The sequence below is a fragment of the Vulpes vulpes genome, chromosome 9 (assembly GCF_048418805.1).
Source record: "Vulpes vulpes isolate BD-2025 chromosome 9, VulVul3, whole genome shotgun sequence".
Taxonomy (NCBI): domain Eukaryota; kingdom Metazoa; phylum Chordata; class Mammalia; order Carnivora; family Canidae; genus Vulpes; species Vulpes vulpes.
This window is the reverse complement of record NC_132788.1, coordinates 101108799-101132368: the sequence shown is the minus strand read 5'-3', so window position 1 is coordinate 101132368 and position 23570 is coordinate 101108799. Positions and strand designations below refer to the sequence as shown.

The following is a 23570-nucleotide window of genomic DNA, read 5'->3' as shown; positions in this document are numbered from 1 at the left end:
TCAGTCAGTTAAGTTTATGACTTTTGGTTTCAGCTCAGGTCATGATCTCAGGTCATGAGATGGAGCCCCTTATTTGGCTCTGTGCTGGGCATGGAGCCTGCTTGGGATTCTCTCTCTCTCTCTCTCTCTCTCTCTCTCTCCCCTTCCCTCACCCTCCACTCTTACTCATTCTCTCTTAAAAAACATTTAAGGGGAAATGCTGATTTTGTATAAGTGTTTCTTTCTTCATGAGGGTGGACTTGGTAGACTTTTTAGCAGTACACATTATTGGCATTTGTTTCCTCATGATCTCTATGGTGTTTCCTTTCCACTCCCGGCTCCAGGTGGCTTGAAAATTATCCCTTACCTTCACATGTGTTCAAGGGGAATGTGAAGAATTCCTTCCCAGACCTAGAAACGTATCCATGGTCGCAGGTACACTGAGTGCCATTGACACAGTAAGCATGTTGGGGGCAGGTACAGGAAGCTGCAGGAAGAAGGAGGGGTAGGTCAAACATCCCTGAGGTTAAAGGATGTCCCATTATCATTTGGCTTTGCCTGTGACCAGGCCCTCTAGAGGATGAAGCTGCCTATACCCTTTTTCACTTGTGAGATTTCAGTACATTAAAAAATGAGAGATACCAAACCCAAGTTACAGAAAAAAAAAAAAAAAAGATTCATTTGCATGATAAAGGTCTTAAATTAATTTTAACACAAAAATTTCAACGTGATATAATTGTGATATTCTCTGGAAGAATTTATACAAGATGGAATGAATTGGTTAAGACCCTGGGGTTGATTCTGATTCTGCTACTTACCAACTGTGTGTCTTTGTAAAAGTGTCTTAACCTCTCTGTGCCTCAATACCCTCATCTGTAGACTGAGTAAGTGAATTGATACATATAAAATGTGTTGGGCAGTGCTTGGCACATAATAAGTATTAGTTAGGGTTATAAAAATTTGAATTTGTAGGGATCCACAGGAGATATATTCTGATATATACATGTTATCTTTGTAACACTATGTATAACTTCATTTGGACAGAGAGACATTAAAGATCTTAACTTGAGCCCCCTTGGTAATGAGTGGAGCTAAGAAAGTATATCGAGCTTTGGGTCTAGTGGAGAAATCTGGGAACTGTGCAGTGTTCACAGGGAGTGGGGGCTGGGAATGTGATGGGGGCCACAGTGCACAGTCTGGTTACTCAGGAGGCATCCCCTGGAGGTTGGCTAGAAAGGAAGAATCTCAGGACCTACCCTAAACCTGCTGAATCAGAATCTAGTGAGAGCTCCAAGGGATTAAAGTTAGTCTGAAATCGTCACATTCTTTTTTTTTCTTTTTTTGGTGCCTCACTTATGATCAGAATGAAATGGTTACCATAATGCTGTCTTTACCCACCAGAATGTTCACTTAGCGAGACTTTGTATGTTTTAGCCACTATTCCACTCCTACATTGGGCATATTGTGGTCACTGAAAACAGATGAACAGACAAAGGAAAATAAAATAAAATTATACATTAAGGGGTGCCTGCCTGGCTCAGTTGGAAGAGCATGTGACTCTTAAGCTTGGGCTTGTGAGTTTGAGCCTGATGTCGGGTGTAGAGATTACTTAAATTAATGAAACTTGAATGCATTAAAATTTGATGAAATGATGAATTAAAAAAGAATGACAGGAGCAAGCATCCCTAAATTCTGCTCCCAGAACAAGCCCCTTTGTTCTAGTCCATTGGAGAATGTGAGTTATCCCAGGTACATCCTTGGTCTACACCCTTCTTGGTCTCTGGCTGTGGAGAAGTCAGGCACTGAGCACTTACCTTTGGTCTTATGAATGATGACTTCTGATAAACTCAGCAGAAAGAAGAGTCCTGGAACAGGGAAGCAGAAAGGAGACACATGAAATAAATGAGGAAAGATTCCAGGAAATTCTCCAAGGGCTTTTCATCAGTTATTCACAGCTGCATAAAAACTGTCACGAAATATAGTGGTTTAAAAGAGCAATGGTCATTTTCTTATCTCTTATGGTTTCTGTGGTTTGGGAATCTGGGAAAGGCTCAGCTGGGTGATTCTGGCTTAAGGTTTCTTGTACAGCTGCAGTTAGGTAGTTCTGGGGCTAGAGCAGCTGGGAACTGGCTGTGCACTGTCAACCCTTCCCATAGCCTCAGACTCAAGGAGTTTGGCCTGCTCCCAACATGGTGAATCTCAGCTTGCATGGCAGTTCTGAGCTCTAAGTAGAAGTGGTCCAGCCAATAAGGCTACGTCTCCCCTTAGGATCCAGCCCTGGAAGTCATGCAATTCATCTTTCACCACATTTTCTTGGTTACAAGCAAATTACAAGTCCACTCAGATTCAAGTGGATAAGAATCATTCTTTCTTTTGAGGGAAGGTTGGCAAGATTCTAAAGCACTTCTTGGAAGGGAAGTATGGTTTTGGCCAGCTTGGGAAATATAGGCTGATTTACTGTGGTTGATAAAGTGCTCTTTTCTCTTCCCCAAACCTTTTCAACTGCTCGTGAGGTCAGCAGCCATGTTCCTCCTTCTACAAAGACCCAAAGCTCCTGGATAGATGAGTTGCTTCTCTTTCTCTTTCCTGAGAAATCCGACACCACTCTGCTAGTTCTCTCCTCACCTTTTTTTCATTCCCTTATTACATACTAATGTCTAGATCTATTTGCCATTTGCAAGGACAATATTGACAGCTGGAATGGTGCAGGAATTGACCAATCAGAGAGGACACTGGAGATCCTTCTCTGCTGTTGCAGCAGATGTTATTTTAGCTACTGAATTGTGGGGTGGGTGGGGTCCCAGGGCAGGGTCTGGGTTGGCAGGAATGTGGTGGGAGCTGGTTCTTAGCAATGATTATTTACAAATGGTGTGAGGATATTTCAAGATGAACAACCAACTGGTGGCTCTTCTACCAGTGTGCACTGGTTGAAATTTAGCTCTGGTGGCCAGTCATCTTATTTGCAACTTTGGTTACCCCTTGAGAAAGTGGGTCCTGCAGATAAATGGATAAAGAAAATGCGATATTTTCATTGTGTATATATATATATATATATATATATATATATACACAATGAAATATTACTTGGCCTTAAAAAATAAGAAAATTTTGACGTTTGTGGCAATAGGTATGAAACTAGAGGACATTATTCTGAGTGAGATAAACCAAACACAGAAGAAAAAATACTGCATCATTTCACTTACATGAAATATCTAAAGTAGTCAAACTCATGGAAGCAGAAAACAGATTAGTAGTCAGTAGGGGGAAGAGGGAAGAGGGAAATGGGAAATTACTTTTCTTTTTAAAATTATTATTATTATTTTTTGTATATTTTTTATTGGAGTTAGATTTGCCAACATATAGTATAACACCCTGGGAAATTACTTTTCAATAGGTATAAAGTTTTTGTTATACAAGGTGAATAAGTTCTGGAGATCTGCCATAAAACCTAGTACCAATAGTTAACAATATGGTGTTGTGCACTTCAAGATATGTTAAAAGAATAGATCTTGTGTTATATGTTCTCACCAAACACATACACACACAGAGGGGGCTGGGCAAAATACAAAGACCAGCCTCTACAACATCTAAGGGGAAATAAACTCTTACTGAATGCCAGGCATTGTTCTTCTAAGCACCATCACATGAACTTAATTCAGCTTTGCAACAACTTTAGGAGGTGAGTGCTATTAGCATGATCCTGGTTGTGCAGATTAAGAAACAGAGGCACAGAGGGCTAAGGCATTTGCTCCATTTCCCAGAGCTTGTCAGTGGTAGAGCTGAGACTAAACTCAGGTGCTGGGTTCCTGCTGATAATCTACCCCCCAACCCATGACCTCTCTTGCAGAAATCCCACACATGCCCAGTGCATGGGGCTGCTGTTGAGATTGGCATGTTTCTAGTGACAGCTGACTTGAGGAAAAGGTGCCTTTTCTTCCAGGAGTGGTGTTCCCCAGATGTGACAGTCCAGTAGGAGATGGAATATATTACCTGGTTATTTGGGGATCTAGACCAATGCAAGATTTGGGAGACAAAGCCCTATGGGCTAGCAGTGATCCTTTAAGAGTGGGAGGGAGGGCAATGCCAGTTCTTTTTGGGTTTCCCGGTATAAGTTTCGGATTGCTGACAAATTCCCATGAATTTAGTGGCTTAAAAACAACAGAAATGTATTCCCATAATGTTCTGTAGGCCAGACATCCAAAGTTAGTCTCACTGGGCTGACATTAAGATATCAGTGGGATGGGGATCCCTGGGTGGTTAGCGGTTTGGCTCCTGCCTTTGGCCCAGGGAGTGATCCTGGAGTCCTGGGATCAAGTCCTGGGATCGAGTCCCGCATCAGGCTCCCTGCATGGAGGGAGCTTTTCTCTCTGCCTCTCTCTCTCTCTCTCTCTCTCTCTCTCTCTCTCTGTGTGCGTCTCCCATGAATAAATAAATAAAATCTAAAAAAAAAAAAAAAAGATATCAGTGGGACAGCTTCCTTTTGGAAACTCTAGAGTAGAATCCATTTCCTTCCACTCCCAACTGTCAGAAGTGACCCACATTCCATGCTCATGGTCTCCTCTTCCATCCTCATAGCCAGTAGCACCTTCCTTTCTGGTCTCCTGCCTCCCTTTTGTAAGGACCTTTATGAGTATAATGGGCCTGCCTGTATAATCCAGGATAATCTCCCCATCTCAAGATCCTTAGCTTAATCCATATCTATAAAGTCCCTTTGACCACGTGAAGTTGCTCAGGACATGCCACCCCAAAATATGCCACTTTGGTGTGTTGCTTATTTGGAGTAGAAGGCACTTGAGAAACAGCACGTGTTGGAAGGGTTTTCTGACCTATCTTTTCCTACTTAAAATCAGGCTATAAAATTTCCCCTGAGAAAGGTGCCCTCCCTGTGCCAGGAAGGAAAGAATGTCCTTATCACCAGAGACTGGGCATGAACACTGAAATGGATCTGTACAACACTCTGGAATAGCTCTTGTCTTCCTCTAGTTACCCCATGGACAGACCCCCTAGTACTTTCTTGCAATTCACCATCCCTAGCCCAAATCCCTTTCTTTGTTTTGTCATTTCACAAAGTCATCATTTCTTTGTCCAAAAGGCACAAAAACTTTGTGCTCTGGCCACTTCCCTGGGTCTTCATTCCCTTGTGAAGGCTTTCATTTACATGCTTCAATTTAATAATACTTGTCTGCTTCTCTCCTATTAATTTGTCTTTTGTCAGCACAATTCTGATTTTCAACCAGAGACCATAAGAGGGTAGAGGTGAAGTGTTTTCTCCCCTATGCAATTATGCTAACATATTCACAGGTTCCAGGGGATTAGGACATTGACATCTTTGGAGGGCTGTTATTCATCCTTTCATGCTCCCTTCTTTCATCAGAGAAGGTGCCAGTTGTGATCAGATACTGTATGCAACTGCATTCATGGAGCATTATGAATATTTTTGATTGTTCAGTGAAAATATTCTCAGCTGAGCTGTAAATTGCTTAATGGCAGGGCCCTGGCATATTTTCCAATGAATTTAAATTTCCCTTCCACTACTTTTGTATAATAATTAATTTGCAGAAGCTGCAGTAACACTACACCTGCCCAAATGATGACTATAGCTCACAGAGCCAGTTGGTAAAACATATAGATTGAAAAGCATTTCCTAGTTCCTAAAGTTCAGGCAGTCTGGGCACTACCAGGTTTCCTCAAGGCTAGTCTTCAAGTCCAGCCAGCAACCCTGTGCTCAATAATACGTACATGTGTCTTAAATTAGGGTTTCCCAAGAGTCATGAGCATGCTTGCATCTAAGAGTCCTAAGAAACTTTAGAAATCATCCACTGACTCATTTTGTTCATGAGGAAACAGGTCCCTGGAGGTCAAGTGGCTTGGACTCTATTTGTGCAAATTGTTTAATTTGTTTCCTTATATGAAACATGGCCACAGAATTACCTACTACCTGGGGTTAAGGGTGATGACATAAATAAGGGCATGCATGAAGCACAATGTATGGCAGCAATCACTCCATAAATGCTAGCTGTCTCTGTTACCATTTTTTTTTTTCTGTTACCATTTTATTTGCACTAGAATCCTATTCTTATTTTTGACCAGAGGCTCATTCGGTTACACTGCCTGTTGCATCCAGTGATGTGGGCAGAGGGTACACAGGTAACTGAATTCACAAATAATCCATCCCAGAAGTGTCCAGGACTCTGCCTCCAGTTGGCAAAAGCAGGAAACATCTTGTTTGGGCTTCTCTCTGTTTTTTTTTTTTTTTTTTTTTTTTTACATTTTATTTAAGCTTTATTGAGATCTATAAAAAATTGCACACTGTCTCACTTAAATTTGATTTCATAGATATATATCAGACACCTCTTATATATAAGATATGGAAGGCACTGCAAATGTGAGAGCACATGGCATTTACCTTCAAGAAGCTTATATTGTTTTGATAGACTTCATGATCTACCACCTGCCTCTACAACTGAACAGCTCTGAGACGTTAAACAAATCTTATAATCTCTCTGTAATGCTATTTTGCATCTGTCATGCGAAGGTGTTGTGCAATAATGAAGGTAAAACAATTTTAGGCTAAAGTATGCGTTCAGTAAATGTAAGGTCGATATTGTGGCTATTGATATTGTTATTTGATATGAAGCCAGAAAGATGGTTGGGGCTCCCGGGTTGGGGAACCATCTGCACAGAGGTGGCAACTGAAGCCAAAGGATCAGGAGTTTTCTCTAGGGATGCCTGGGTGGTTCAGCAATTGAGCATCTGCCTTTGGCTTAGGGCGTGATCCTGGAGTCCGGGATCAAGTCCTGCATCAGGCTCTTTGCGGGGAGCCTGCTTCTCCCTCTGCCTGTGTCTCTGCTTCTCTCTATCTCTCTCTCTCTCTCTCTCTCTCTCTGTCTCTCTGTCTATTATGAATAAATAAATAAAATCTTTAAAAACAAAAGAGTTTCCTCTAGGAAAGGGAGCAGAAAAAGAGAAAACTCAAGCAGAATCCTGTGGAAAGAGCATTATGGCAAAGATCTGGAGCCAGGCAGCTTAGGTTTGAATCCTGCCTCTGCCATTTACAAGCTGTGTGACTTTGAGCAGGTAGTACAATCTCTGTGTGCCCCAGTTTTCTCATCCCTAAGATGAGGATAATATTAATATTCTTGGTACAGTACGGAGGAAAAGGAGGGGAAGGAAAGAATGGCAAGAGAGGTAGAGAAAAGTCAGGGCAGTGCTAAGTCACAGAATTATCAAGGAGAAGGGGATGTCAATTAGAAAACAAAGCCTTCGAAGATGAATATGAACAACTCCTTGGATTGGACCATCAGGAAAATTTTTAGGGATATTTGACAGTACAGTTTGAACAGGGTGGTGAGGAAGGAAACCATAATCCCAGGGGAAAAAGAGAATGTTTAAAGTGGAGCAGAAGAAAAAGGCTAAGGAAAAGACAGGTAATTGTTGAACCCAGTAGCTTCTGATAGGGGGTAGGTTAAGATACAGTCATTCCCAAGGTTACACATACCTGGAAGGAATGATGGCCCTCCCATTCCTGCATTCAGAATACCCTTGCTGGCCAGCTCTTGAAGTTCTTTGTTGCTTTATCCTGACCACTTATCCTATCTCAACGAAATCTTATGAGAATTGATATACATAGGTTAGCTGACTAAGGAAATTTCTCTCAGAAAAGGGAACTCATTCTTATCTTTCACCATCAAACCCATGGTTCTGCTTTTTTACTTGTTTATTTTCTACAGTTGTTTTCATATGCTTCTTTGGTGGCAGGTTTTCATAGCTACTATTGATTGCCTTTGGGGTGAGAGAACGATTGACCCTAGGAAAGTAATGGTTTTTAGTCATAGATCATTGTCTGAGGAATGGGAAGTGACTTTGGGGTCAAAATAAAGCTTAAATAACCCTGTGGTTTTGAGCTGGGTAAGCCAGAACTTAGGGTATCTCTGTTGGTATCTAAAGTTACTGGAGGAGTCATTTTTCACAAATGTTATCATTTTTACCCGCTTAGTGGATGGTACTCAACAGATCTGGCTAGAGTCTCAAAGTAAACTCAGGAGACGGTGATAAATTATTTGGTTATTTGGGGCAATCCAAACCAATTGCAGGGTTTGGGATAAAAACTAAGTCCTTCCCTCCTTCAACAAATATATTTTTAAAATATTTTATTTATTTATTCATGAGAGACACAGAGAGAAAGAGAGAGAGGCAGAGACACAGGCAGAGGGAGAAGCAGGCCCCATGCAGGCTGCCCGACGCGGGACTTGGTCCCGGGTCTCCAGGATCATGCCCTGGGCCGAAGGCGGCACTAAACCGCTGAGCCACCTGGGCTGCCCCAACAAATATTTTTTAAGACAAATATTATTACGTGACAGGATCTGTGCTACAACACCAGAACAAAGTTAACATTCTATATAGAACTACAGAGAAAGGGCACTTGGAGGAAAAGCAGGGTTTTATTTTATTTTATTTTATTTTATTTTATTTATTTATTTATTCATGAGAGACACAGAGAGATAGAGAGAGGCAGAGACATAGGCAGAGGGAGAAGCAGGCTCCATGCAGGGAGCCCGATGTGGAACTTGATCCCGGGACTCCAGGATCACACCCTGGGCCAAAGGCAGATGCTCAACTGCTGGGCATCTACAACATCTAAGGGGAAATAAGCTCCTGGCGTCCGGGAAAAGCAGGTTTTTGGGTGAGAGATGGCATTAGGTTTTGGATAAGTTGATTTTGAGGTACTGTGATTTCAATATTCATTACATATATGGCCTAGTTCACAAAAGAGAGGCTTTTCCCCCCAGTCCCCAGGTGGTAATTGTAGCCATGGTACTAGATGAAATCATGTAAGAAGAGATAGTAGAGTGAGAAGAGAGCCCTGAGTAAGTAGTTTAAATAACAGGGAATAGAGGGGACAGGACAAGAGTGGCTAGACAGATGGGGGGAAATGAGTAGAGTATGGTGTCATGGAAGGAAAGGAAAGAGATCAGACTGAATTAAGACTGAAAAATATTCAAAGGACAGAGCAGTCAGGAGGTTGTTGTATTCTTATCAAAAAAAGTTACAGTGGTGAGGGTGATGATGATAAAGATGACAATGATGAAGGCAGTGGAGATGGTGGTGGTGATGGTGAAAATAATGTTGGTGGTGAAGATAGTAGAGGTGGTTGTACAGGTAATGGTGGTGGTGGGGACAGTTGTGCTGGTTGTGCTGGTGGTGATGATGAAGGCAGTGACGGTAGTGGTGATGATGATGTAGTAAAAATGGTGGACACGATGGCAGTGGTGAGGTGGTGGAGGTGATGATGGTGGTAATAATAGTGGTGAAGGTGGTGGAGGTGGCAGTGGTGATAGTGGTAGTGATGATGATGATGGTAGTGGAAGTCAAAATAGAGTTGGTTGAGGGAAAATGAAAAGTGAAGAAGGGGAGATAGTAAGTATAGTCAACTCCAGAGACTCTTGGAGGCAAGTGTGTGATCAAGGAAAAAGAACAAATGGTTTTCCTCAGGTGGTTGGAGCATGGTGGAATTTGCTGGCTCTTTGGGTTGTTAAGATCACAAGTCCTGCATAATAAGTTTGTTAGGCTCTCAACGTCTCACCATCCCCTGTGGCCCAGCAGTCCTGCAATGAGACTTCCGGTTCTTTCTCCCTGTTGTTCCTCTGGGAGTGTGGTTATAGTTGGAGGCAAGAGTTGATTAGGAAAGACAGGTGGTGCCACCTAATGGCCAGGCCTGTGCTATTGCAGAGTGTCAGTTCTAGACCCAGACCACCTGGGTTCAAATCTTAGCTCTGCCACTTTAGATGTGTGACTTTGGGAAAGTCACTCAACTTCTCTGCTCTCAGACATCTCTGATCTGGGATAACTTCAATAGTCTTCTAATTGGTTGTCCTTCCATCTAATTCTTCACTCTGCAGCGGGGAGACCTTTCTGAAATATGAATCTGAGCCCATCCCATGCCTGCCTCACAGTCCCATGGATACTTTGCTGGCTAAATGTGCTTAGCAGGCTCATAAAGCCCACCTGATCTGGCCCCAGTGCACCTTTCCAGACTCAGCTTTCTTTCTTTCTTTTTCTTTTTTTAAATAATTTATTTATTCATGAGAGACACAGAGAGAGAAGCAGAGACACAGGCAGAGGTAGAAGCAGGCTCCATACAGGGAGCCCGATGTGGGACTAGATCCTGGGACTCCAGGACCATGCCCTGGGCCAAAGGGAGGCGCTCAACCACTGAGCCACCCAGGTGTCCCCAGACTCGTCTTTCACTCTTCTCTCTTAGGCTGCCCACATGACCTGCTGGCTCTCTATTACTGTCACATTGCTTCATAGAGCAGGTAAGTATAAACCAGAGTGTCCCTAGCCTTTTACTTATGATAGAAAATGAGATTATAATGCTTTTTTGTAATGACTTTACAGCATGAAACTTCAGGGGATTTCTTGCTGAAAATCAGACCTTTTGAAAGTGTCCTCTTAGTTCTTTCTTTTTTTTAAAAAATATTTTATTTATTTATTCATGGGAGACACACAGAGAGAGGCAGAGACATAGGCAGAGGGAGAAGCAGGCTCCCTGAGGGGAGCCCGATGTGGGACTCAATCCCAGAACCCCTCCCTCCCTCCTTTTCTTAAACTCTCTCTCTCACATCCTCCACCCACTTTGCTTAGTTATTTCTATTAATTGTACCCACCACCTTCTAATATATAAGACAACTTGCTTATTTACTTCATTAATTTTGTTTGCTCTCTGCCCTATTGGAATGCCAGCTCCACAGGGCAAGGCATTTGGTTTGGTTTATTCATTGCTGTAGACCCTGTGCCCCGTACAGGGTCTGGCACATAGTAGATTCTCATTAAGTACTGATTTCATAAATGAATGGACTCAAAGATCTGGTTGGAGGGTAGTTATCAGTTACTCTCAGAAGTGGCTGCCCTTGGTGACTTCAAGTTCCTAACTCTCCCGACTAGCTCTCTAGAGGTATCCTGGTGGAGGGGGGCCAGCAGGTTGGCTCTTAACAGCGGGAATCTCCAGGCACCTACATACTTCAGAGTCCAAGCTCGACCTCCACACTCTAATCCCAGAAAGCACTGATCTAGGCACAAGGGATAAAAAAAAGTGAACAAAACAGACAAAAATCCCCATTCTCATAAAGTCTTTTTTTTTTTGCACATGCTGTTCCCTGTAGCTGGAGTTCCCCTTCTCCCTCTAATAACTAGTCCCCCTCCCAGTTCCTCAAGACCCAGAAGCATTTCCTCCCAGAAAACCCCTCACAATAGTCCTAAAGTTAGCCTTTACTAATTGATAGAAAAGCCTTCATAGTATGGCTGTCTTAGACCAGTTGCCTGGAAGGAGATCCTGAAGTAGGAATTGGGATGCACATGATGTGTTGGGGGGAGAATAGGGGTCAGATGCACATATTTTGTTGGCACAGGATAGGGCCTGGGATGAACATGAGTTTTTGAAGGAGGATGTGGTCAGAAGAAGTGTATTAAGGAAACAGGCAGAGGAAGGAGCTAAATTGGGAGGTGGTCTCCGCAGGAGTCTAGCCTCAGCTTAGTTCCTCAGGGGAGGTCTGGAGTGTGAACTGTGGAGCCCATCCATCTGGAGGCAAGGCCTTTCATATCCTGGGCCAGTCAATCACTGGCTGTGGGCTGCCTCTTGGGATGCAGTGGGGACAGAACCTGACAGGCACAGTGATGGATGGGATCTGGGCAGAGCACCAGAAGCACCCACTACAGTGCTCAAACCTTTCTCTGGGTTATATATACCTACTACCTCAAACATCGCTATGCAGAATATGAATGTCACTTTCTCTTTATTTTAAAGTGCTCAAAATAACACTGATTTCTCATTGTATCATTACGTGATAAAACTGGGAGAGAGCAGATTTCACATGATTCTTTAAAAGAATTTTTTTCTTTTGGGTGTAGTTCACACACAATGATACATTAGTTTCAGGGATGTATAACATAGTGATTGAACAAGTTCATACATTATCCACATGATTCTTAATACTTTAAAGTCTCAAGGATTATGATGGCAGACAGTTTGTCAGTTAGGATTAATTCATGCAAGCGTTGGTGTAGATTTCTATAGAGGATGCTTTTGTTGCCTCACCCAGATTCTATTTTCCTGGCCTCTTTCATAAAACCATTTTCATGAAAGTATATTTATTTATTTAAAAGTTTTATTTAGGGATCCCTGGGTGGCGCAGCGGTTTGGCGCCTGCCTTTGGCCCAGGGCGCGATCCTGGAGACCCGGGATCGAATCCCACGTCGGGCTCCCGGTGCATGGAGCCTGCTTCTCCCTCTGCCTGTGTCTATGCCTCTCTCTCTCTCTCTGTGACTATCATAAATAAATAAAAATTAAAAAAAAATAAAAGTTTTATTTATTTACTTGAGAGATATATATAGAGAGGGCAAGTGAGCATGCAACAAGGGAGGGGCAGTGGGAGAGACAAAGAGGGAGAACAGCAGGCTCCCCGCTGAGCACAGAGCCTGGACATGGGGCTCCATCCCAGGACCTCTAGGTCCTGACCTGAGCTAAAATCAAGAGTTGGCCACTATCCGACAGAGCCACTTAGGCACCATTAAAGTGTATTAAAAAAAAAAAACGAATATTGTTAATCCTGTGAATGTATTTCTTTCCCTAAAGAAAAAATTGATTTTTATGTTTCCATACCCCAGCTATTTTGGTTTGGCTGTTATTACTCATATGTGCCCCTTTCTCCAGAGAATTGTCTTCAATTGAACTGAAGCTGCTCTAGAAGTTATGACCCTCATCCCTAGGAGGCATCTTGTAGCCAATATTGTTCTGAGGTGGGGATACCGAAGGTCAGCCCCTTGTTTCTAAGGGGAGCACCTATGGGGTATCACTCATGCTCCAGGGCTCCCTGTGGGGTCAGGGTGATATTTGAATGCAGCTCAACTGTTGTCTTTGGTCAATTCCTTCATCTGCCTTATCTTGCTTGCCTTATTCTCTCTCTTGAGAGCAGTTTCCAGTGAATCACAATCCTTGGGAGCCTGACCTAACAATTCCTCCCTTATTATGTCACCAAAATAACATTGGAAAAAAATAGTTCAAGTTTCCTCTTTCTGATTTTGCTTTGAAACAAGATTGAAAAATTATATCATGATGAGGCACAAGCAAGATCCCTCAGCAATATAATTTTATTGACAACGACGATGATGAAAATGTTGGTGAAATCCTATTTGGACCTAGATACAGTGAAGTTAATTAGTCTTTATACCATACTGCCACCTTCCGGGAAAACTAAGGAATAAGAAATTTGAGGTAGCTTCAAATGCTTGGTTTATAAAGCAAGATTGAGAATGAAGATTTAAATCCTTAGATTTAAATCCTTAGGGGAGGAGGGCGGGGGGTGGGGGTGACTGGGTGGCGGGCACTGAGGGGGGCACTTGACGGGATGAGCACTGGGTGTTATTCTGTATGTTGGTAAATTGAACACCAATAAAAATAAATTTATTATATAAAAAAAGAACAATATATTGAAGACATCTTTGAGATACAAGAAAAGAAAAAAATCCTTAGGGTATAAGGAGCCGAGACAAATCCTACAGAGATATTTACTAACCGGTACTTTTTTTTTTTTTTTTACATTACCTTAATGTAATGTAAAAATGTAATTATATTCTTTTTTAAAATTAATGTAATTATATTCTTTTTTAAAATTAGTTTCTGAAATATACTATTATATTCTTATTCATTTGGGAATTCAGGTCCAAAGATACTTAATGAATTAATAAGTTAAATTTAGTAATAGGTGCATGGAACCTGGTATTCACATTTATTAGTTCATCCATCCTTCCATCATCCATCCATCCATCCATCCCATCTATCCATTCACCCATCCTTCCATCATCCATCCATCCCTTCCAACCATCTTCCCATCATCCATCCACCCATCCATCCATCCATCCATCCATCCATCCATCCATCCAACAAATGTTTAAGAGATACCATCTCTGTGTTTGGTGATTTCATGTCAAATTGATTAATTGTACTAAATCTTAATTTTCTCTCATTTAAAATCCTGCCAATTCCTTTACTCTCCAGTGGAAAAAAAACACATCCATGGCACTAACAAAATTTGATTTTCTTTCCTTTATTTGTTAAAAAATACATTTTTATGGAAATAGTTCTAGGAAATAAAATCATAGAATTGGTGCAGGGCAAGTTTGGGAATAGATAAATGCCATGGGAGAAAAATAAAGATGTTGCTGCATAATTAACTCATGACATTGACATATTTTAAGTAGCTACCATAAAATATATTGTGAAATTATTTCTGTATCATTCAACATTGTTTTACCACCTCAATTTTAATGACTTCACCATATTGCATTAAATAGAATTACTTATTCAATCCCTTACTGATGTACATGTAAGCTGCTTCCAGGCTTACCTTATAGCAAAAAATGCTACAATGAACAGCCTTATGTGTTTTGACACTAAGATCCTGTGTAAATATTTCTTTAGGAAAATTCACTAGAACTGAGTAGAAAGGTAAGCATATCTGAATTTATGATTGGTTTGTCCCAATGGTACTTTAAAAAGATTTATGACTTATATCCTCCTGCTTTGATTGCCTCTTCTTCACCTCTTTGCTGAGGGAGGGATTCCTTCCTGACAGTTGAGGCGACAGTCTAACAAATGACATCTGACACCAGACAGATGAGATCGACAGCAGTTTATTCACCACATACGTTCATAGATCAGGGGAGGAGGATGGCACATGCCGCATGGGGCCCCATAGGGTTGCACTTGGGAATAGAGTGAATAGCCAGGAGCCGTGAGAAGCAGGCTTTGTAGTAACAAGAGGAAGAGGTGCCTCCTGGTTCTCCACGATGAGAAGATGTGATTGGCTTGTCTGCATCATTCTGCAGGCTGGCAGGGCGCTGGGGCCTACTACTCAGGAATGAGCAGCAATTGTGCCTGGTCCCCATGATACAGAGGGTTGTTTGGCGAGCGGATCTTTTCTATAGGAGCAGAGTGGGGAGGCAAAATCATGGTTAGGTCATTCAAGGCCATCTCAGTTTCCAGCAGGTATCAAGGCAGCACATAATACTGGACTTTAATTTTTGGCCTTATAACTCCCCCTAGTACAGTAGTCTACTCTTTTATTATTATTAAAATTTTAAAACTTTAAAAAATTTTAATTTAAATTCAATTTGCCAGCATATAGTATAACATCCAGGGCTCACCCATCAAGTGCCCTACTTAGTGCCTGTCACCCAGTGTCCCTATCCCCCTACTCACCCCCCCTTCTGCAACCCTAAGTTTCCCAGAGTTAGGAACCTCTCATGGTTTGTCTCCCTCTCTAATTTATTTTTCCCACTCAGTTCCCCTCCTTTTCCTTATAATCGTTTTCACTATTTCTTATATTCCCTGTATGAGTGAAACCATATGATTATTGTCCTTTTTGATTGACTTATTTCACACAGCATAATACCCTCCAGTTCCATTCACATTGAAGCAAATGGTGGGTATTCATCCTTTCTGATGGCTGAGTAATATACCAGTGTATACATATACCACATCTTTTTTTTAAAATAAATTTATTTATTTATTTTCATAAATTATTTTTATTTTTTTGAGCTTGAACTTCTTTTATTTTTTAATAAATTTATTTTTTATTGCTGTTCAATTTGCCAACATATAGAATAACATCCAGTGCTCATTCCGTCAAGTGCCCACCTCAGTGCCCATCACCCAGTCACCCCCACTCCCCGCCCACCTCCCCTTCCACCACCCCTAGTTCGTTTCCCAGAGTTAGGAGTCTCTCATGTTCTGTCTCTCTTTCTGATATTTCCCACTTATTTTTTCTCCTTTCCCCTTTATTCCCTTTCACTATTTTTTATATTCCCCAAATGAATGAGACCATATAATGTTTGTCCTTCTCCGATTGACTTATTTCACTCAGCATAATACATCTTTTGATGGACACCGAGGCTCCTTCCACAGTTTGGTTATTGTGGACATTGCTGCTAGAAACATCGGGGTGCAGGTGTTCCGGCGTTTCATTGCATCTGTATCTTTGGGGTAAATCCCCAGCAGTGCAATTGCTGGGTCATAGGGCAGATGTATTTTTAACTCTTTGAGGAACGTCCACACAGTTTTCCAGAGGGGCTGTACCAATTCACATTCCCACCAACAGTGCAGGAGGCTTCCCCTTTCTCCACATCCTCTCCAACATTTGTGGTTTCCTGCCTTGTTAATTTTCCCCATTCTCACGGTTGTGAGGTGATATCTCATTGTGGTTTTGATTTGTATTTCCCTGATGGCAAGTGATGCAGAGCATTTTCTCATGCGCTTGTTGGCCATGTCTATGTGTTCCTCTGTGAGATTTCTATTCATGTCTTTTGCCCATTTCATGATTGGATTGTTTCTTTGCTGTTGAGTTTAATAAGTTCTTTATAGATCTTGGATCCTAGCTCTTTATCTGATAGGTCATTTGCAAATATCTTCTCCCATTCTGTAGGTTGTCTTTTAGTTTTGTTGACTGTTTCTTTTGCTGTGCAAAAGCTTCTTACCTTGATGAAGTCCCAGTAGTTCATTTTTGCTTTTGTTTCTCTTGCCTTCATGGATGTATCTTGTAAGAAGTTGCTGTGGCCGAGTTCAAAAAGGGTGTTGCCTGTGTTCTCCTCTAGGATTTTGATGGAATCTTGTCTCACATTTAGATCTCTCATCCATTTTGAGTTTATCTTTGTGTATGGTGTAAGAGAATGGTCCAGTTTCATTCTTCTGCATGTGGATGTCCAATTTTCCCAGCACCATTTATTGAAGAGACTCTTTTTTCCAGTGGATCGTTTCCTCCTTTGTCGAATATTAGTTTAGTATAAAGTTGAGGGTCCAATTCTGGATTCTCTATTCTGTTCTATTGATCAATGTCTCTGTTTTTGTGCCAGTACCACACTGTCTTGATGACCACAGCTTTGTAGTACAACCTGAAATCTGGCAAGGTGATGCCCCCAGATATGGTTTTCTTTATTCCCCTGGCTATTCGGGGTCTTTTCTGATTCCATACAAATATTAAGTTGATTTGTTCCAACTCTCTGAAGGAAGTCCATGGTATTTTGATAGGGATTGCATTAAATGTGTAAATTGCCCTGGTAGCATTGACATTTTCACAATATTAATTCTTCCAATCCATGAGCATGGAATATTTTTCCATCTCTTTGCGTCTTCCTCAATTTTTTTCAGAAGTGCTCTGTAGTTTTTAGGGTACAGATCCTTTACCTCTTTGGTTAGGTTTATTCCTAGGTATCTTATGCTTTTGGGTGCAATTGTAAATGGGATTGACTCCTTCATTTCTCTTTCTTCAGTCTCATTGTTAGTGTATAGAAATGCCACTGACTTCTGGACATTGATTTTGTATCCTGTTACACTGCTGAATTGCTGTATGGGTTCTAGCAATCTTGGGGTGGAGTCTTTTGGGTTTTCTATGTAGAGTATCACGTCATCTGCAAAGAGGGAGAGTTTGACTTCTTCTTTGCCAATTTGAATGCCATTTATTTATTTATTTATTTATTTATTTATTTATTTATTTATTTTTGTTGCCTAATTACTGAGGCTAGGACTTCTAGTACTATGTTGAATAGCAGTGGTGAGAGTGGAGTGGACATCCCTGTCTTGTTCCTGATCTTAGCGGAAAGGCTCCCAGTGTTTACCCATTGAGAATGATATTTGCTGTGGGATTTTTGTAGATGGCTTTTATTTATTTATTTATTTTTTTCGTAGATGGCTTTTAAAATGCTGAGGAATGTTCCCTCTATCCCTACACTCTGAAGAGTTGTGATCAGGAATGGATGCTGTATTTTGTCAAATGCTTTCTCTGCATCTTTTGAGAGAATCATATGGTTCTTGTTTTTTCTCTTGCTAATATGATGAATCACATTGATTGCTTTATGAGTGTTGAACCAGCCTTGCATCCTGGGGATAAATCCCACTTCGTCATGGTGAATAATCTTCTTGATGTATTGTTGGATCCTATTGGCTAGTATCTTGTTGAGAATTTTTGCATCCATGTTCATCAGGGATAGTGGTCTTTAATTATTTTTCGTGGGGTCTTTTTTAAAAAATATTTTATTTATTTATTCATGAGAGACACAGAGAGAGAGAGAGAGAGTCAGAGACACAGGCAGAGGGAGAAGCAGGCTCCATGCAGGGAGCCCGGCGCGGGACTCGATCCCCGGTCTCCAGGATCATGCCCGGGCCAAGGGTGGAGCTAAACCGCTGAGCCACCGGGGCTGCCCTTTTGTGGGGTCTTTGTCTGGTTTTGGAATTAAGGTGATGCTGGTATCATGATGACACTAAATTCATATCTTTCAATAGTAACTCTGAACGTGAAAGGGCTTAATGACCCCATCAAAAGGCGCATGGTTTCAGATTAGATAAAAAAGCAGGACCCGTCTATTTGCTGTCTACAAGAGACTCATTTTAGACAGAAGGACATCTACAGCCTGAAATAAAAAAGGTTGGAGAACGATGTACCATTCAAATGGTCCTCAAAAGAAAGCTGGGATAGCCATCCTTATATGAGATAAACTAAAGTTTATCCTAAAGACTGTTAAGAGATGAAGAGGGACACTATATCATAGTTAAAGGGTCTATCCAACAAGAGGACCTAACAATCATCAATATTTATGCCCCAAATGTGGGAGCTGTCACGTATATCAATCAATTAATAACCAAAGTTAAGACATACTTAGGTAATAATACACTTATACTTGGTGACTTGAATGTAGTGTTTTCCACAATCAACAGATCTTCTAAGCACAACATCTTCAAAGAAAGAAGAGCTTTAAATGATACACTGGACCAGATGGATTTCACAGATATTTACAGAACTTTACATTGAAATGCAACTGAATACACATTCTTCTCAAGTGCACATGTAACTTTCTCCAGAATAGACCACATACTGGGTCACAAATAGACCACATTCTGGGTCACAAATCAAGTCTTAACTGATACCAAAAGATTGGGATTGTCCCCTGCATATTTTCAGACCATAATGCTTTGAAATTAGAACTAAATCACAAGAAGTTTGGAAGGATTTCAAACATGTGGAGGTTAAGGACCATCCTGCTAAAGGATGAAAGGGTCAACCAGGAAATTAGAGAAGAATTGAAAAGATTCATGGAAACTAATGAGAATGAAGATACAACCATTTAAAATCTTTGAGATACAGCAAAAGCAGTCCTGAGGGGGAAATACATCGCAATACAAACAGCCATCCAAAAACTGGAAAGAACTCAAATACAAAAGCTAACCTTGCACCTAAAGGAGCTGGAGAAAAAAACAGCAAATAGATCCTACACCCATCAGAAGAGAGTTAATAAGGATTTGAGCAGAAATCAATGAAATAGAGACCAGAAGAATTGTGGAACAGATCAACAATACCAGGAGTTGGTTCTTTGAAAGAATTAATAAATAGATAAACCATTAGCCAGCCTTATTAAAAAGAAGAGAGAAAAGACTTAAATTAATAAAATCATGAATGAGAAAGGAGAGATCACCACCAACACCAAGGAAATAGAAACGTTTTTAAAAACATATTATGAGCAGCTATACGCCAATAAATTAGGCAATGTAGAAGAAATGGACGCATTTCTGGAAAACCACAAACTACCAAAACATGAACAGGAAGAAATAGAAAACCTGAACGGGCCAATAACCGGGGAGGAAATTGAAGCAGTCATCAAAAACCTCGCAAGACACAAAAGTCCAGAGCCAGATGGCTTCCCTGGGGAATTCTATCAAATGTTTATTTTTTTTTAAGATTTTATTTATTTATTCATGAGAGACACACAGAGAGAGGCAGAGACATAGGCAGAGGGAGAAGCAGGTTCCCTGCGGGGACCCCAATGCGGGACTCGATCTCAGGGCCCCGGTCTATCAAATGTTTAAAGAAGAAACCGTACCTATTCTACTAAAGCTGTTTGGAAAGATAGAAAGAGATCGAACACTTCCAAACTTGTTCTATGAGGCCAGCATCACCTTAATTCCAAAACCAGACAACGACCCCACCAAATAGTTATTGTTGTTCATCTCTTACTATGCCTGATTATGAATGAAACTTTATTATAGGTATGTATATATAGGAAAACACATGATATATATTATGTATATATAGGGTTCAGTATTGTCGATGGGTTCAGGCTTCCACTGGGGGTCTGGGACATGTCCTTTGCAGATAAGAGGGGACTACTGAATAGAGTCAAGTCTAAATAAGAAAACAATAAATAATGCAAAAGCTCACCTTCCAGAAACAACCAGGATTAATGCTGTCTGCATATATATGCAGAGGGAAGGATGGCAGACCAGATCAGCTGTAGAGAATATTTGTCATACTTTGAGTGCCTAGTTCCTCTCATTACTGTCTATGCTTCTTATTCTAGAATTCAGATCCCGCCTTTCCTTCCTCTCCTGTAGCAAAGGTCCAGACTCTACAAAGCAAATGCAACATCACTTGGATCCCAATCCAGCAATGCAGAGAGGAGGAATTTCATGGGAGGGTGGCAGCAGACACACAAGGTTTCCCAAGGACACCAGTGCCAGGCAATCAAGAACCCAGGGTTGGCCATATCAGTTTACAGGCTACGGTGCCTATGCATGTGGGAAATTGCATTAATGCAATGACAGCCTCCAGCTGCATCTCTGGGCAAGCCATCCTGGACGTCACAGAATAGATGGGCTCACTGACCAAACTGAACTGCTTAAGTCACATAGTTTACTAAACTAATTAAAACACACAGTGAGAGGTGGGTCTGGGTGGCTCATTTGGTTAAGCATCTGACTCTTGATTTCGGATTAGGTCATGATTTCAGGGTCATGAGACAGAGCCCTGCACCAGGCCCCATGCTGGGTGTGAAGTGTGCTGGATTTTCTTCCTTCTGCCTCCCTTTCTGCTCCTCTCCCACTCACTCTTATGCTCTTTCTCTCAAAACAAAAACAAAAACACACAGTGAGAAACAAGAGGAGAGATGAAATAAATTAGCACACTTAGGGTGTGAGTAGACAGATCGTGCTGAATCTTAGGGTATAGAATGTTTGTAGGTCTTGTTTCTTCTTTCCCTCTGCCATGTCAGGCTTCTCTGCTGATGATGTGATTGTGAGGACAATGCTGAGGCTTGAGCAAGTGATCCCCAGACAGAATGACCAATGACATATACTTGCTGTACTGGAGAGATGCAGGGGACAGTACGTCTCACCACAGCTGTAGCTTGCTGAGTAGTCTGCTGAGTGGCCATGGGGTTTTCTGGGCACAAGACATGTGGATTCAAATTGGTGTTACTGATGGATGGCTGAATGAAGACAGCACAAACACTGAACGCTTTGTGTGCTTTGTATATATGTAGTGAATCAGAATATCAAGTACCTCTTGACCTTCTCCTTTCTAACACACATGATCTACTTAGTTGCTTTTACTTAAGGTGTCTTATGGATTTTACCTATTTTTTTGTAAGTTACTTCGTTGCTAGCAACCTATCTATACATAACACATCTGATGAGTTTCATGTGTCCTATTTGTATTCTTGATTTCTTTTTTTAAATAAAGATTTTATTTATTTATAAGAGACAGAGAGAGAGAGAGACAGGCAGAAGGAGAAGCAGGCTCCATGCAGGGAGCTAGACGTGGGACTCCATCCCGGGTCTCCAGGATCATGCCCTGGGCCGAAGGCGGCGCCAAACCCCTGAGCCACCGGGGCTGCCCCGTATTCTTGATTTCTATAGCAGGTATGGTCTCAAATATACAAATGAATATCACAGTGTCCAGCAGTACCCAATGGGGTCTTCTCTACATTATTTCTGAAGTTTCATTTAGGGCTTTAATTCTGTTTCCATAAACTCCTGGTCTCTGAGCTACTGATATCCATTACTAAATTCATATTTAGCATGAAGTATTTGGAATGGGTTTCTATTTTTGGAATTAAGAACCCACACGGAAATAGAAACTAGTACCAGAAGTGGTTGTAGGCCACAGATCTTCAACGAAATGGTAATCTGAGATTGGTCAGTGAGGTCTGGTGAGGGCCCTAAAGGCAGAGAAAATCCCATTAATGTTAAGGGGTGGGGAGTCAGTAGCTGTGAAACAGTTAAATAATGACCCCTGGTCATTTGGAGGGAGTGGCCACTGAAAGTGTGGGGGCAAGTGGCCACTGGCATTGAAGAGCAAGAAGCATGTGATGAATTTGAGAACTGCTGGATCAGTTGGTTCCTTCTGTATGTAACAGGGAGCTTAAAAGCATGGCAAGTTCAAAGTTCTAATGTTTTCTTTTCTTTTTTAAGATTTTATTTATTTATTTATAGAGACACAGAGAGAGAATGAGAGGCAGAGACACAGGCAGAGAGAGAAGCAGGCTCCATGCAGGGAGCCCAACATGGGACTTGATCCAGGGTCTCCAGGATCACGCCCAGGGCTGCAGGCGGCGCTAAACCGCTGCGCCACCGGGGCTGCCCAAGTTCAAAGTTCTAAAATATTTGCTCAAGCCACTGCCAGGGAATCAGATACTTTGTATTTCTTTACTAAAATAATCTTATTTCTTATAGCCTCAAGTTTGAAATTACTCTAAAACTAACCTCAAAATTTATTTTGCAGAAAGCAGAATTACGGCTTCAGAAAAATTCAAATTTTTGAATTCCAAATTTTGGAATTCCAAATTTTGATAATATGCACATTTGGGAGATTCCATGGTGTCTTAAAAATAATTCTGGGGGAACTTTTTCTTTCTTTTTTTTTAAAGATTTTATTTATTTATTCATGTGACACAGAGAGAGAGAGGCAGAGACACAGGCAGGGGGAGAAGCAGGCCCCATGCAGGGAGCCTGATGTGGGACTTGATCCTGGGACTCTGGGACTACGCCCTGAGCGAAAGGCTGAGCCACCCAGGCGTCCCCAAAGGGAACTCTTTTTTTTTTTTTTTTAAATTCTTACTGTAATGTTTCTTTTTTTTTAAATAATAAATTTATTTTTTATTGGTGTTCAATTTGCCAACATACAGAACAACACCCAGTGCTCATCCCGTCAAGTGCCACCCCCCCAGGGCCCGCGAGCCATTCACCCCCACCCCCCACCCTCCTCCCCTTCCACCACCCCCAGTTCGCTTCCCAGAGTTAGGAGTCTTTATGTTCTGTCTCCCCCAAAGGGAACTCTTAAACATACTTTTATATTTGTATTTTCAAAAAGATGAAACCAGAATAGTTGGGAAAAAAGGGAATCTTTAGAGAATAGAGAAGTGCTTTAAGAAATTAAAATTGTGGCAGCCAATATAAAAATTCAATAGAAGGATCAGATATAAAGTGGTAACAACCTGCAAGAAAGGAGACCAAAAACATAAAGAGTTTATGGAATTTTGGAAAGAAAGAGACAAACAACAACAACAAAACCAAACAGAAAGAAGGCTATTATTCTTAAATAATAATATAAAACAATTTCTTAGAGCTGAAAGACAAAAGTTTCTATATTAAACAAGCCTACTGAGTAGATCACAGTAAAATTCTGGAACATAGAATATGAAGAAATTATTTGTGAATGATGTAAAATAGAGATTTAATAACTTAATCCTTTAGCCAATGGTCCCAATAGCTT

At 41.2% G+C, this 23570-nt stretch overlaps 1 protein-coding gene across 3 annotated transcripts in view; it reads right to left on the bottom strand.

The window, feature by feature from the left end:
* ADGRE3 (adhesion G protein-coupled receptor E3) overlaps positions 1-23570 on the bottom strand; it is a 56925-nt gene that overhangs the window by 31716 nt on the left and 1639 nt on the right. For 2 of the 3 annotated variants that reach the window (XM_072721379.1, XM_072721380.1), the window contains exons 3-4: positions 1794-1844; positions 347-466 (exon numbers count right to left, since the gene is read on the bottom strand). Coding sequence is in view for 1 of the 3 variants with exons in the window: in XM_072721378.1 (XP_072577479.1) it covers positions 347-466; positions 1794-1844; positions 7478-7502 (196 nt within the window). In the remaining 2 variants the exon portion in view is untranslated. Of the gene's footprint in view, positions 1-346; positions 467-1793; positions 1845-7477; positions 7639-23570 lie in introns of those variants that run through there. The other variant, XM_072721378.1, reaches the window with a different exon arrangement.